Source organism: Macaca fascicularis, chromosome X, assembly GCF_037993035.2.
Source record: "Macaca fascicularis isolate 582-1 chromosome X, T2T-MFA8v1.1".
Taxonomy (NCBI): Eukaryota; Metazoa; Chordata; class Mammalia; order Primates; family Cercopithecidae; genus Macaca; species Macaca fascicularis.
This window is the reverse complement of record NC_088395.1, coordinates 141,854,732-141,866,895: the sequence shown is the minus strand read 5'-3', so window position 1 is coordinate 141,866,895 and position 12,164 is coordinate 141,854,732. Positions and strand designations below refer to the sequence as shown.

The 12,164-nt window shown below is 38.9% G+C and overlaps 1 protein-coding gene across 14 annotated transcripts in view; it reads right to left on the bottom strand.

Moving 5' to 3' along the window:
* INTS6L (integrator complex subunit 6 like) overlaps positions 1 to 12,164 on the bottom strand; it is a 62,881-nt gene that overhangs the window by 32,775 nt on the left and 17,942 nt on the right. For 11 of the 14 annotated variants that reach the window (XR_012430179.1, XR_012430180.1, XM_074029801.1 and 8 more), the window contains exons 3-7: positions 4,543 to 4,692; positions 3,643 to 3,732; positions 3,228 to 3,411; positions 2,840 to 2,968; positions 316 to 479 (exon numbers count right to left, since the gene is read on the bottom strand). The exons of the other annotated variants lie outside the window; for them this stretch is intronic. Coding sequence is in view for 8 of the 11 variants with exons in the window: in XM_005594659.5 (XP_005594716.1) it covers positions 316 to 479; positions 2,840 to 2,968; positions 3,228 to 3,411; positions 3,643 to 3,732; positions 4,543 to 4,692 (717 nt within the window). In the remaining 3 variants the exon portion in view is untranslated. The remainder of the gene's footprint in view (positions 1 to 315; positions 480 to 2,839; positions 2,969 to 3,227; positions 3,412 to 3,642; positions 3,733 to 4,542; positions 4,693 to 12,164) is intronic. 14 annotated transcript variants of the gene reach the window in all.

Sequence of the window (12,164 nt, the reverse complement as noted above, 5' to 3'; positions counted from 1 at the left end):
TCAAGTCAGCTGCTCTGAAATGAAAACCAAGTAACAGATTATAACAGCATCAAAAACAGCAATGTTTTAACATCAAAAAGGGCAGCTCAAGTGGCAAAGGCAACTGAAGAATGACAAGTATCAGAAAATAAAGGAACTCCTCCTTTGATTTTACGCACAAAGCTAGACTTCCAGTAAGAGATAGAAGGCAAAGGAGGGAAGACTTACTTGTCTGTGGCATGGCATAAAGGCCTCAAAGCTATTTAAAAAAGTTCACTGTAATCAGAAAATTGAAAATCCAGAATGATGTTTACCTTTTTGTTTTATGACACTTACTAGTGAAGGTAAATTCTGATCTGGCCAAAAAGATTCTGGAATTGGCCAATGTCCAACAGGAACACCAGTTTTAGAGTTAGGTCGTACATAAATGAGTTTATGACAACTATGCCATGGCTGAGCAGCAAATGAATTGCTTGGCCTAGATGAATCCATAAGTCCATCTAAAAGTTAAACAAAAGACAAACTAAGGTGTGAATTTCCTTTTACAGCTGCTGATCTTCTTGTACAAATTTTCCAGCTGAAAGCAAAGTCCCAAATAAAACAAGAACAATGATTCATGAAAAATGAAAGAAAAAAAAAAAGTAACTCTACTAGGATTTCTAAATGTTCTCTCTAGCAACTCTTTTCATCTAATCTGTCTCTTCTAACCCAACACCCCGCCCCCCACCATTCTTAACCTAGTAAGAGAATATGCAGTTATGCAGAAAACTATGGTAAAACTGGTTTTAAATTTTCTGAGACTCGTACACATAAATTAAAAACATCAAAACACTACAGTTATTTTTCAAGAATTCAATTACTAAATTAGGCAAATGAAATTGTTCACTCCCTGGTATAGCTTTCACATTTCTGGAATTGACACAGATCATAAATTCCATTTATATATTCTTTCTATTTCCAAATACATGAAAAAAAGTGTTCTTTGCCAAACAATTAGACCCAATGACCACAAAGGCAAAATAAAAACTAGCCAAATTCACTTAAAGATATAAGAAATGCAGACAATGTGTATATAGTTGAGGGGCGCACAAAGCAAACACATCAAGTTTATCATGGGCTAATTCACTATGGTTTCTCCATCCACCATCAAAATTCCATGGACAATAGGTGCTGCATAATGCTGAATAATGTATCCTGAATGCATTTTAATGATTTAAACCAGCATATTTCATTTCCTTCCTCCTTCTCCCCCCCACCCCAAATCAGGGCAAGGCAGACTTACATAACCTTTCAATGATAATATTTGTAAAAGATATGTTTTAATGATTTCAGTCTCATTTTTCTTAAATTACCAGTCATTTGAATAACTTATTTAAGCATTACTTTAAACAAGTAATTTCTTTAGACTAGGAGATTTAATGGGTCTACTGTGCACTAGGGAAAAAGACATGTAATGGCTTTGGAGGACCCCCCTTAGGTTGAGTTCACAATTCTGACAATGTGTATTTTTCTGAGGAAAGGGTTCTTCACTTTCATCAGAACCTGAAAGGTTAAGAACTCTGGACAAAGGAGAACTGGAGCTAGAAAAAAAATCTGAGCCATTTACATGACACCAGATCCCACTAGGACTTCAATATGTAAGTTCCCAGTTTATGCTAAGATAGTGAGCACGAAATTTTGGATTGCTAGCAATATAACATGCCCTTCCTACACAGCTAATTTAAAATAGGCTGTGGAGCCTCAGTCTTTTATGGCAGATGTTCTTAACTTGGAGGTCCAAAAAATCCCTGAGATTATATACAAAATTGTGGATGTGTTACTTATGTCCGTATTTATAGGGAAAGGGGTCTATATTTTTTCCAACAGCTTCTCAAAAGGATGAGGAACTAAAGAGCAAAACAACAACAGTGACAACAACAACAAAAGATCAGGAGCCACAGGATCCACTGCTTCAGACAGAAATGTATAGATTTCTGCCCTTATGCATTTGACCCCTTTGTTCTTGGTCAAGGCAATTAAAACATATAAATCAGGCTAGACAAGCACTGTGGTAATAATAATGGAAAATACACACACACACACACACACACACACACACACACACACACATACATACACATGGACTTCCTAGGAGCTCTGTTCGTGCAATGCATTACCATGGAAGTCTTGCAATGCATTACCATGGTGCTTGTTTAGTTCCCTGATCCCTCTGAAATCCATCTGCATTCAAGTGATCACAAACATCCATTCACAAACTATCTGGAGATTCACTACAATTTAACTTCCCCTATGCAAAAGTCACCCTACTTTCATCAATTTTTGGATGTCAAACTTTCTGTGAAATCTCATTTGGAGAAAAGGTTGCTCAACCCTTAACTTCAAAGTGAAAAATTGACCGGGAAAATACTAGTGTAGGATCTTAGAGAAGATGAGCAGTTCCTGGATAAACATTCATAATTTCTTGCTGAGGTGCAGAAACTAACACATATTTCATAAAGATGGCTTAGCATATTTGGCACTCACAAAACAAAAACCAGATTATTATTTAAGTACATACCATAGTGAATCTCCAGACATTTTGTGAATAGAGAAGTGAATGAGTCAGTGCAATCCAAAGACTGGGACCAGAGAATATAAAATGCACCAGGAAAAGGAAACACATTCTTAGGAACATCCAACATGAAATTAAAGTTGTTAGAATTTGGCTACCTGACACATATACATAGGTAGTTGTTTGGATGGATGTTTGTAACCACTCAAATGCATGTGGATAGTGAAGACTGTGTCTATAATAATTTATTTAATGTCTTCTCATTCTCCTATATAACACTTTAGGGTTAAAAAAGTTTATCTACTATACCTTCTCCAATAGGAAGTGGATCTGGTCCTGTTTTTTCAAAATTAATAACTACACCACTCTGAACTTTTTGAACTAGAGATTCTAAACATTGATTCAACATTCTTTGTGTTCTCACACAGTAGGAGCGACCTATCCCAGAAGGAAAAATAAACAGCACAAGTTTGATCAAATAAAATATAATTTCATAATATAAGCATTTTAAAATCCTAAAATATAGCTTGAAATAATCATAACTACATTGGCAGCAAGTATCATACCAATGATGACTTTAAGCAACAGAGTTAAAAGGCTTTGAAGGAAAACAAGTAAAGATTGGATATGGCATTTAATGAAAAATATACTCTATGCTCTGAATTTTTCCTTCAGAAACGTTAAATATTGCCAATACCTCCTGTGACTTCACACATCTGTGTGATGGCAGATTCATCAGTTGGTACGCTCCCTAGTTGCTCTGGTTCGGTAGAAGCCACTCCAGGCAAACGCAACACCAGGGCAAATAACCTTTGATCCCAACGAAAAGGTTCTTTGGTTAGTTCACTTCCAGGCAGAGGGGAATTCAAAGGAAGATGGAGCTGATAAGGCAAAAATGTGAAAAGGTTCATCATAACAACCCATATAAAAATGAAGAAAGAATTAAAGGGTTGACTTTTTCTTTCATATAACTCAATAAAATTAAGCCATCTTTCAAGGATTACCAAGATGGGTGATTTGACCAAACTTATTCTTAACTGGAAATGCCTCCCACAGAAATAGCTACATGTTCCCTGCCATTTAAACAAAATTAAAAAAAAAAAAAATCTCACCTCTTCTTGAACACCAGCAGTACTTGTTAACTTGTTTCCATCTGTGATGGTAATTAAAATAGATGGTTCTAAAAAAAATGGATTTCTCCCCTAAAATACATTTAAAAAGCATTAGAGCCATGTAAAGTAATAGAAGTGTATTTAAACTTTTACATTTGCCTTGCCAATGATCTCTCAAGAATATGATAAAATTTGTCTGGATAAATACGGAAGAAATGATCAGGGAACGAAATAGGTGGGAATCAAAATAACAACCCCTGAAGAGGTAATATTCAGTATAAACTGAGAAATTCTTATAATTCAGTAACTCCCCAAACCATTAACATTTAAATACCTCTCTCACTCTGCTTTCCAAGTAATCATAAAATAATATTACAAGATTATACTGGCATTATCATCCACCCTCATGAATCATTCACTTGAGTCAAAATCCTGGCACAGATAGGACACTAGTGACTTACGTGCTGCAACCTGGAGAGTGACTCTGGTTACTGTGAGCACAGACTTTAGAGGAGGAAAGGACAATGGGAGCAACAGCAAATGCTACTCTGCCTTCTTATCCTAGAGCTTTTTCATCAAATTGGGAGGGGCAGAGGAGTTAAGGACACTGAAAGTTTCTTTCCAATTGTCTTGTTCCGATATTTCTCAGCCGTTTATTCGCATCATTCTCAAACATCTGATTATCTCATAGTAGACAATTTTAGCTATTCTATTATCAAGCCATATACAAGAACCAAAAGAAGAGGGGTTTTTTAAAAGTATATATTTAAAAGGTAATATGAATCTCATTTTTGGAGGTTATGAAAAGTAGCAGAAAACTCAGTAACCATGCCCAATTTTAAATTCTTACCCCAAGCCACCAAAATAAATTAGCTGTACTCACTCAAAAATTGTTTTTACCTGTCCATAATTGTCTATTCCAGATATTAATCTATTGAGATTTAACAAATCAAATGAGGATCTTAGAGCCTGACCAAGAGTAGTCAGTCCAGAAGCCTGAAGATTTTTTAGTTCGCTCATGAATGTTGCATGATTTTCCTTCCAACCAGCCTGCAAACCAAACATTTACAAAGAATTTCTCAATTACACAATGAACAATATATAAAGTACAAACATAAACAGCAAGTATCAAAACTCCAAGAAATTTACCACTCCTTAACCTAATTCTATTCTATATCTTCACTGATCAGGTAGAACTAAAGCAAGCAGTTTCGGAAAGACCTGCTAGCTCTAACGATCAACTGCAAAGAACTGAAGTCAAAAATACTTCGTCCATTATGGCTGAAGGACTGTGGCTCAAGAGGTCCAGTTTTTTGTTCAGGCTCAACCAAACCTGCCAACACACGTTACCCTAGCTTGACATTGATGGTAAGCATGGAGTAAGGGGCAGAGGAAGGAGTAGTTATTTTTTAAATGCATTGTCCTTGGTAGAGACAAACAATTAGTTATACTGACTGTCTGAGCTACATTAATTCTTCTAACCAAGATTCTTCCACCCAAGCAATATTTTCACTTTTAAGCAAGAGTAAAGAGGGAATAATAGGAATAGAGCCACACTTATTTGGATATAACCCTTCTGGCATCTTCAAGCATTCAGAAAGCCCAAGATCTAGAATAAGAGGAGAAAGAAAAAGAAACAAAAAGTTTTGGCAAAGAAGCAGCGTCCCCTAGCCACGCCCAGCAGCTATGAACAGCAGCAAACAACCAAAGATCCAAGGTCAACAGCCAACATGCTGTGATTGATTGCTCTGTAGAATAGAAGGAAGGAAAGGATCGTGCTGACTGGTCTGAGATGGGTATAGAAACAAAGCAGCAAAAAAATGCTGAGAAGAGAAGCTAAAAGAAGGTGGCAGCTAACAGGAAGTCACAGAGGAATGGGCCAGCAAGAAAGAGAGAAGACAGCACAGCTTGGCAACAGAGTGGAACAGCCACTTGAGCCTCGGAGAGCCTGAGAGGAGCAGTGTGATATGCTAAATGCTGAAATTATGCCAACCAGGCCAGTACAGCGGGAGGTGGAAAACAAGAGCAAATGGTACCGAGATAAACCAAACCATTTGAATTTCACATTTAGCTGAAGGTATATAGTCCATTATCCATGCAACTACATCAAACACTCTTTTCTGGTTTCATGGTCTTCCAGAGCAATTTGGATTAGTAGAATGACTGAGAAGTAAGAAAGGGGTCAGGTTATTGGCTATGAACCCTGTTATGAAATACCTGTGTGACCTTGAGCAAACCAGTTGGCTTATTAGGACCTAAGTTGAAAAGGAGGATGATCTGATAAGCAGGGACACTGTGTAAGGCTGTGAATGACCACCTCGCAGAGTCATTCACATCGTAATCTGTGAGAGTGGCGCCCCCTAGGGTTAAACAGAACACAACCTGCATAACCCTACAAGGTGAAGGTGATCTTGGTTAAGATTCACTCCAGGTCCAATAGCTGGCGATTCTTGTGAAATTAAAGATGTGCTTAGCTTGTTGTCTTTTATTTTAATATTCCTAACATATCCTATAGGTCGAAGCATTTAAAGGTTAAAACTTTCCAGGTGCTCTTTTGGTCAAATTGTATATATATGACTTTTAGCACTGGGAATATAGGGAATGAGAATAACTCTTTATGGCCCAAGGAAAATCTTATTGGACTAGATAAACTAAACTTTAATGAAAAGGAAGCATTATGGTTTAAAGTGTCCTTTCAAATACCTGGAACCATCAGTAGTTGATTATAAATCATACAGAATTAGGAAGTTAGATTTCTTCTTTGGGGTAGAAGAGAAAGGTGTACATCTGGGTGCAGGAGAGGATCAATTCTTTCTTGTATTTATTCAACAATTTTTTTACTGACAAACTATGCTATACTTGGCAGAATGCTACGTGCTGGGGATATAGAGAGGAATGAGCTCTTGAGGGGTTCCTGCCACAAAGGAATAAGAGATGCATTTATGGAGACTGAAAGAACAAGTGACCAGAGAGTGAGGGAAGGCTTCTCACTGAAAATGGGACATTTGAGAAAGCCTGATGGGATGAAGTGAAGATCATGAGACTCACTGATGTGAGGGGTGGAGGAGACTATGCAAGAGAAGAGAACAGATAAAAGGATAGGACTTACTTGAGAACCACCAGTAATCTGATTATCATTGCTCTGGGCACATGGCAGGAGGCAAGGCTGATTAAGATAATTTGGGTTCTGACTATAAAGTGCTTTGTACACCATGCTCAGCAGACTGGATTTTATCTGCTGGCCCTGGGAAGAACTCAAGGTTTTAAATCCGGGGAGTGGTATGATCAGATCTGTATTTCACTAAGATCTCTGCTGGTAGTTGGAGAATAAACTGTGGGGTGGAAGGGAGGCTGAAGCTTGAGGCAGGGAAACTGGTTTGGAGACTGCTGAAAGAGCTTATGAGAAAAGTGATGAAAGCCTGAGTTAGGGCAGTGGGGATGGAGAGGATGTTGCAGATTAAAGAAGTATTTCAGAGGAGGAGTCCTAAGGATTTAGTAGCTAATTAGAGGGACAGGTGAGAGAGAAAGGGTCATGCATTATGTTGAAGTTTCTGGCTTTCGCAAACTTGTAATGGTGGGCAGGGGTCCTTTACCCTGAAGCCATTATATAAAATTGATTCTTGTTTTTGGAGTTACTTCGTTTAGCAATCTTATTTCCACACTGGAAACAACGGTTATATATCAAATTTGAACTCCTGAAGGGCCATGTGGTAGTTCAAGGTATAATTTTAAAAAACTAGTGGACTGTTTGGTTTGGTAAAGGGCTAGGATAAGATTTGGGTACCACTTTATGACTCATCATGATTTAAAATAATGTGTCCTGATTGTTAGTGGTGTTATTCATCAATCTGTCTTCAAATTTTCCTTTAGAATATGGAATGAAAGCATTTTACAAATATTAATAGTTTTCTTCCTTCCCTCCTTCCTTCCCCTCCCTCCCTTCTCTCCTTCTCTCTCACTCTCTCTCTCTCTCTTTTTCTTTCCTTTTTTTTTTGAGATGGAGTCTCACTCTGTAGCCCAAGCTGGGGTGCAGTGGCACGATCTCGGCTCACTGCAACCTCCACCTCCCAGGCTCAAGCGATTCTTGTATCTCAGCCTCCTGAGTAGCTGGTACTACAGGCGTGTGCCACCATGCCTGGCTAACTTTTTGTATTTTAGTATATTCAGGGTTTCACCATGTTGCCCAGGGTAGTCTTGAACTCCTGAGCTCAGGTGATCCACTTGCCTTGGCCTCCTATAGTGCTATGATTACAGGAGTGAGCCACTGTGCCCGGCCCAGATATTAATAGTTTCTGTATCTAAATCTCTGACATTGTTTTTAGGTTAATTCCTATTCTTTGCAATGAATTGGATGATATGGGAAATTTTTAATGCCACTCCTACCTCAGTACTACAAAGTACGTAGGCTACATTTACTACCAAGAGCAATTAACTCTTTGGTAGGGGTCCAGCTCCCTATATCAAGAGAAGAACCAAATGTCCCTACGTCCATTGTTCAACATGCTGAAGGAAAAAAGGCCCACAGATTTATTGAAGTATTTAGAGAATCTTATTAATGTGATAAATTTCTTCCAAAAAGATAATTATAAAGAGATAGTGAGTATACATTTATACTCTCCGTTCATTGCTTAATTTTTTTTCACAAATGAATTCAGGACAGCTAATTTGCCTCCTTAATATGGTTTTTTCTTTTAAATTACTTTACTCCAAAGATATTGTATTCTTATGTTAGTAAAAACCTTCACTCCTGATAATAACTTCCATACATTCTTACAGAACTTTACTGTTTACCAAGTACTTTCACACTTCACAGTGGCTTAGGACAACCCTATAAAATAGGCATGGCATTAACATCCCTATTTTAACAGACAAGGAAGAAGTGAAACATAGTTATGTCTTGTTTATGTGGTGGCAAGTCACATTCTACAGCTGCACTATCTGATACAGTAGCTTTTAGCTACATGTGGTTATTTAACACTTGATGTATGGTTAGTTTGGATCAAGATGTGATGTAAGTATAGAATGCATTTGGCATTTTGAAGATGCAGAACAAGAAATGCCAAAATCTCATTATTTTTGTACTGATTACATGTTGAAATGATAATGTCCTAGATATTTTTGGTTACATAAAATATTTTAGTAAAATTAATTTTACCTGTTTTTACTCTTTACTGTGGCTAGTAGAATTTTTTAAATTATGTGTATGACTGGCATTGTATTTCTATTGGACACTGATGTTCCTAAAAGACCTGAAGTTGAGGTATGAGAGCCTGGCCTTAAAAGCAGCAGACAGTAGACACACTACAGAATCCAAGGCGGGGTAAACAGGAAAATCAGTCTGATAGTTACATACAGGACAGCCTGGAGGAAGGTGAAGCTGTAGTCAGAAGAAGCTAGGAGGTTTGAGGCCAGGCGCGATGGCTCACACCTGTAATCCCAACACTTTGGGAGGCAGAGGCTGGCAGATTGCTTAAGCTCAGGAGTTCGAGACCAGCCTGGGCAACATGACAAGGCCCTGTCTCTTCCAAAAATACACACACAAAAATATAGCCGGGTATGGCGGTGCGCACCTGTGGTCCCAGCTACTCAGAAAGCTGAGGCGGGAGGATCACTTGATCCCAGGAGGTGGAGGCTGCAGTGTGCCATGATCATGCCACTGCACTCCAGCCTGGGTGACAGAACCAGGGCCTGTCTCAAAAAAAAAAAAAAAAAAAAAAAAAAGGAGGGGGAAGATGAGGGGGGCAGGAGGAGGAGGAGGAGGAGCAGCAGCTAAGAGGCGTGAATAGTAAGTCACACCTAGGGAATCAAGACCTGAATTTGTATGGAAATACAGATGAAAGAGTTAAATGAGAAACATGTGAAACAAATAGGACAGGACTTGGTGACAGAGCATGGGGCCAACGGACAGACAGTAAAAGATGATTACAAGAGGCCTAAAGATGGAGGTTTAGGACAAAGGAGTAACTTGGGATGGGTAAAATCCTAAGCTAAGGGTTTATTATCTTCACAGGTCAAATTTTAAAAGTCTCTCTGAGGTAAAATAATCATGATGATGACTAAGGATAGCTAATATTTATCAGTGCTTATATGCTAGGAACTCACTTATACTAAGCATAGCATGTAATATACATCCTTCTTACATGAACCTCACAGCCACCCTCTGGGTAGGTGCTGTTATTATCTCCACTTTATACATGAGGATACTGAGGCTTGGGAAAGCGAAGCAACTTGTCGAGGCCAAACAACTAGGAAATGGCACAGCCAAGATTTGAATCCAGATAGCCTAACTTCAGAGCCTACCAATTTAAACCACTCTTCCACACATTATGGATATCGGCATACCTCATTTTACTGTGTTTTGCTTTATGGCACCTCACAGATATTGCATTTTTTACAAATTGAATGTTTGTGGCAGCCCTGTATTATCAGTGCCATTTTTCCAACAGCATGTGCTCACTTTGTGTTTCTCTGTTACATTTTGGTAATTTTTGCAATATTTCTAACTTTTTCACTATTATTATATCTTTTATGGTGATCTATGATCAGTGAGCTTTGATGTTACTATTGTAATTATTTTGGGGCACCATGAACCATACCCATATAAGATGGCAGTGAACTTAATCGATAAATGTTGTATGTGTCCTAACTGCTCCACTGACCAGCTGTTCCCTATCTGTTTCCCTCTCCTCAGGCCTCCCTATTCCTTGAGACACAACAATATTGAAATCAGGCCAATTAGTAACCCTACAATGGACTCTTAAGTGTTCGAGTGAAAGGAACAGTTGCACTTCTCTCACTTTAAATCGAAAGCTAGAAATGATTAAACTTAGTGAGGAAGGCATGTCGAAAGCTGAGATAGGTAGGCATCTTGCACCAAACAGCCATGTTGTTAATACAAAGGAAGCTCTTGAAGAAAATTTAAAATGCCACTTCAGGAAACACAGGAGTAAGAAGAAGAATAGCCACATTGATGATACGGAGAAAGTTTTAGTGGTCTGCGGAGAAGATCAAACCAGCTACAACATTCCCTTAAACCAAAGCCTAATCCAGAGCAAGGCTCTAACTCTTCCTAGAGTTGACAGAATGAATCTTCAACTCTATGAAGGCTGAGAGAGGTAAGAAAGCTGCAGAAGAAAACTTTGAAGCTAGAAGAAGCAGCCACTTCCATGTCACAAAAGTGCAAGGTAAAGCAGCAGGTGTTGATATAGAAGCTGTAGCAAGTTATCCAGAAGATCTAGCTAAGATCACTGATGAGAGTGGCTACACTGAAGAACAGATTTTCAATGTAGATGAAACGGACTTCTATAGGAAGAAGACACAATCTAGGACTTCCATAACTTGAAAGGAGAAGTCAATGCCTGACTTCAAAGCCTCAAAGGACAGGCTGACTTTTTGTTAGGGGCTAATGCAGCTGGCAACTTTAAGCTGAAGCCAACATTCATTTGCCATCCTGAAAATCCAAGGGCCCTTAAGAATTATGCTACATCTACTTTGCCTGTGCTTTAGCAATGGAACAACAAAACCTGGATGACAGCATATCTGTTTACAGCATGGTTTACTGAATATTTTAAGCCCACTCTTGGGACCTAATGCTCAGAAAAAAAGATTCCTTTCAAAATACTATTGATCATCGACAATGCACCTGGCCACCCAAGAGCCCTGATGTAGATGTACAAGGAGATCAACGTTGTTGTCATGCCTGCTAACACAACATCCATTCTGCAGCCCATGGGTGAAGGAGTCATTTTGACTTTCAAGTCTTATTATTTAAAAAATACATTTTGTGGCCGGGCGCGGTGGCTCAAGCCTGTAATCCCAGCACTTTGGGAGGCCGAGGCAGGTGGATCACGAGGTCAGGAGATCGAGACTATCCTGGCTAACATGGTGAAACCCCGTCTCTACTAAAAATACAAAAAAACTAGCCGGGTGTGGTGGTGGGCGCCTGTAGTCTCAGCTACTTGGGAGGCTGAGGCGGGAGAATGGCGTGAACCCGGGAGGCGGAGCTTGCAGTGAGCCGAGATCACGCCACTGCACTCCAGCCTGGGAGACACAGCAAGACTCCGTCTCAAAAAAAAAAAAAAAATACATTTTGTAAGGCTATTAAGAAGTACATTTTGTAGGGCTACAGCTGCCACAGATAGTGATCCCTGTGATGCATCTGGGCAAAGTTGAAAACCTTCTGGGAAGGATTCAACATTCTAGATGACATTAAGAACATTCGTGATTCGTGGGAGGAGGTCAAAAGATCAACATTAGCAGGAGTTTGGAAGAAGGTGATTCCAACCTTCATGGATGACTTTAAGGAGTTCAAAAGTCCAGTTGAGGAAGTAACTGCATAAGTGGTAGAAAGAGCATGAGAACTAGATTTAGAAGTGAAGCCTAAGGATGTGACTGAATTGCTTCAATCTCATAATAAAACTTTAATGATTGAGTTGTTTTCTATGAATAAGTAAGAAAGTGGTTTCCTGAGATGGAATCTACTCATAGTGAAGATGTTGTGAACATTGTTGAAATGACAACAA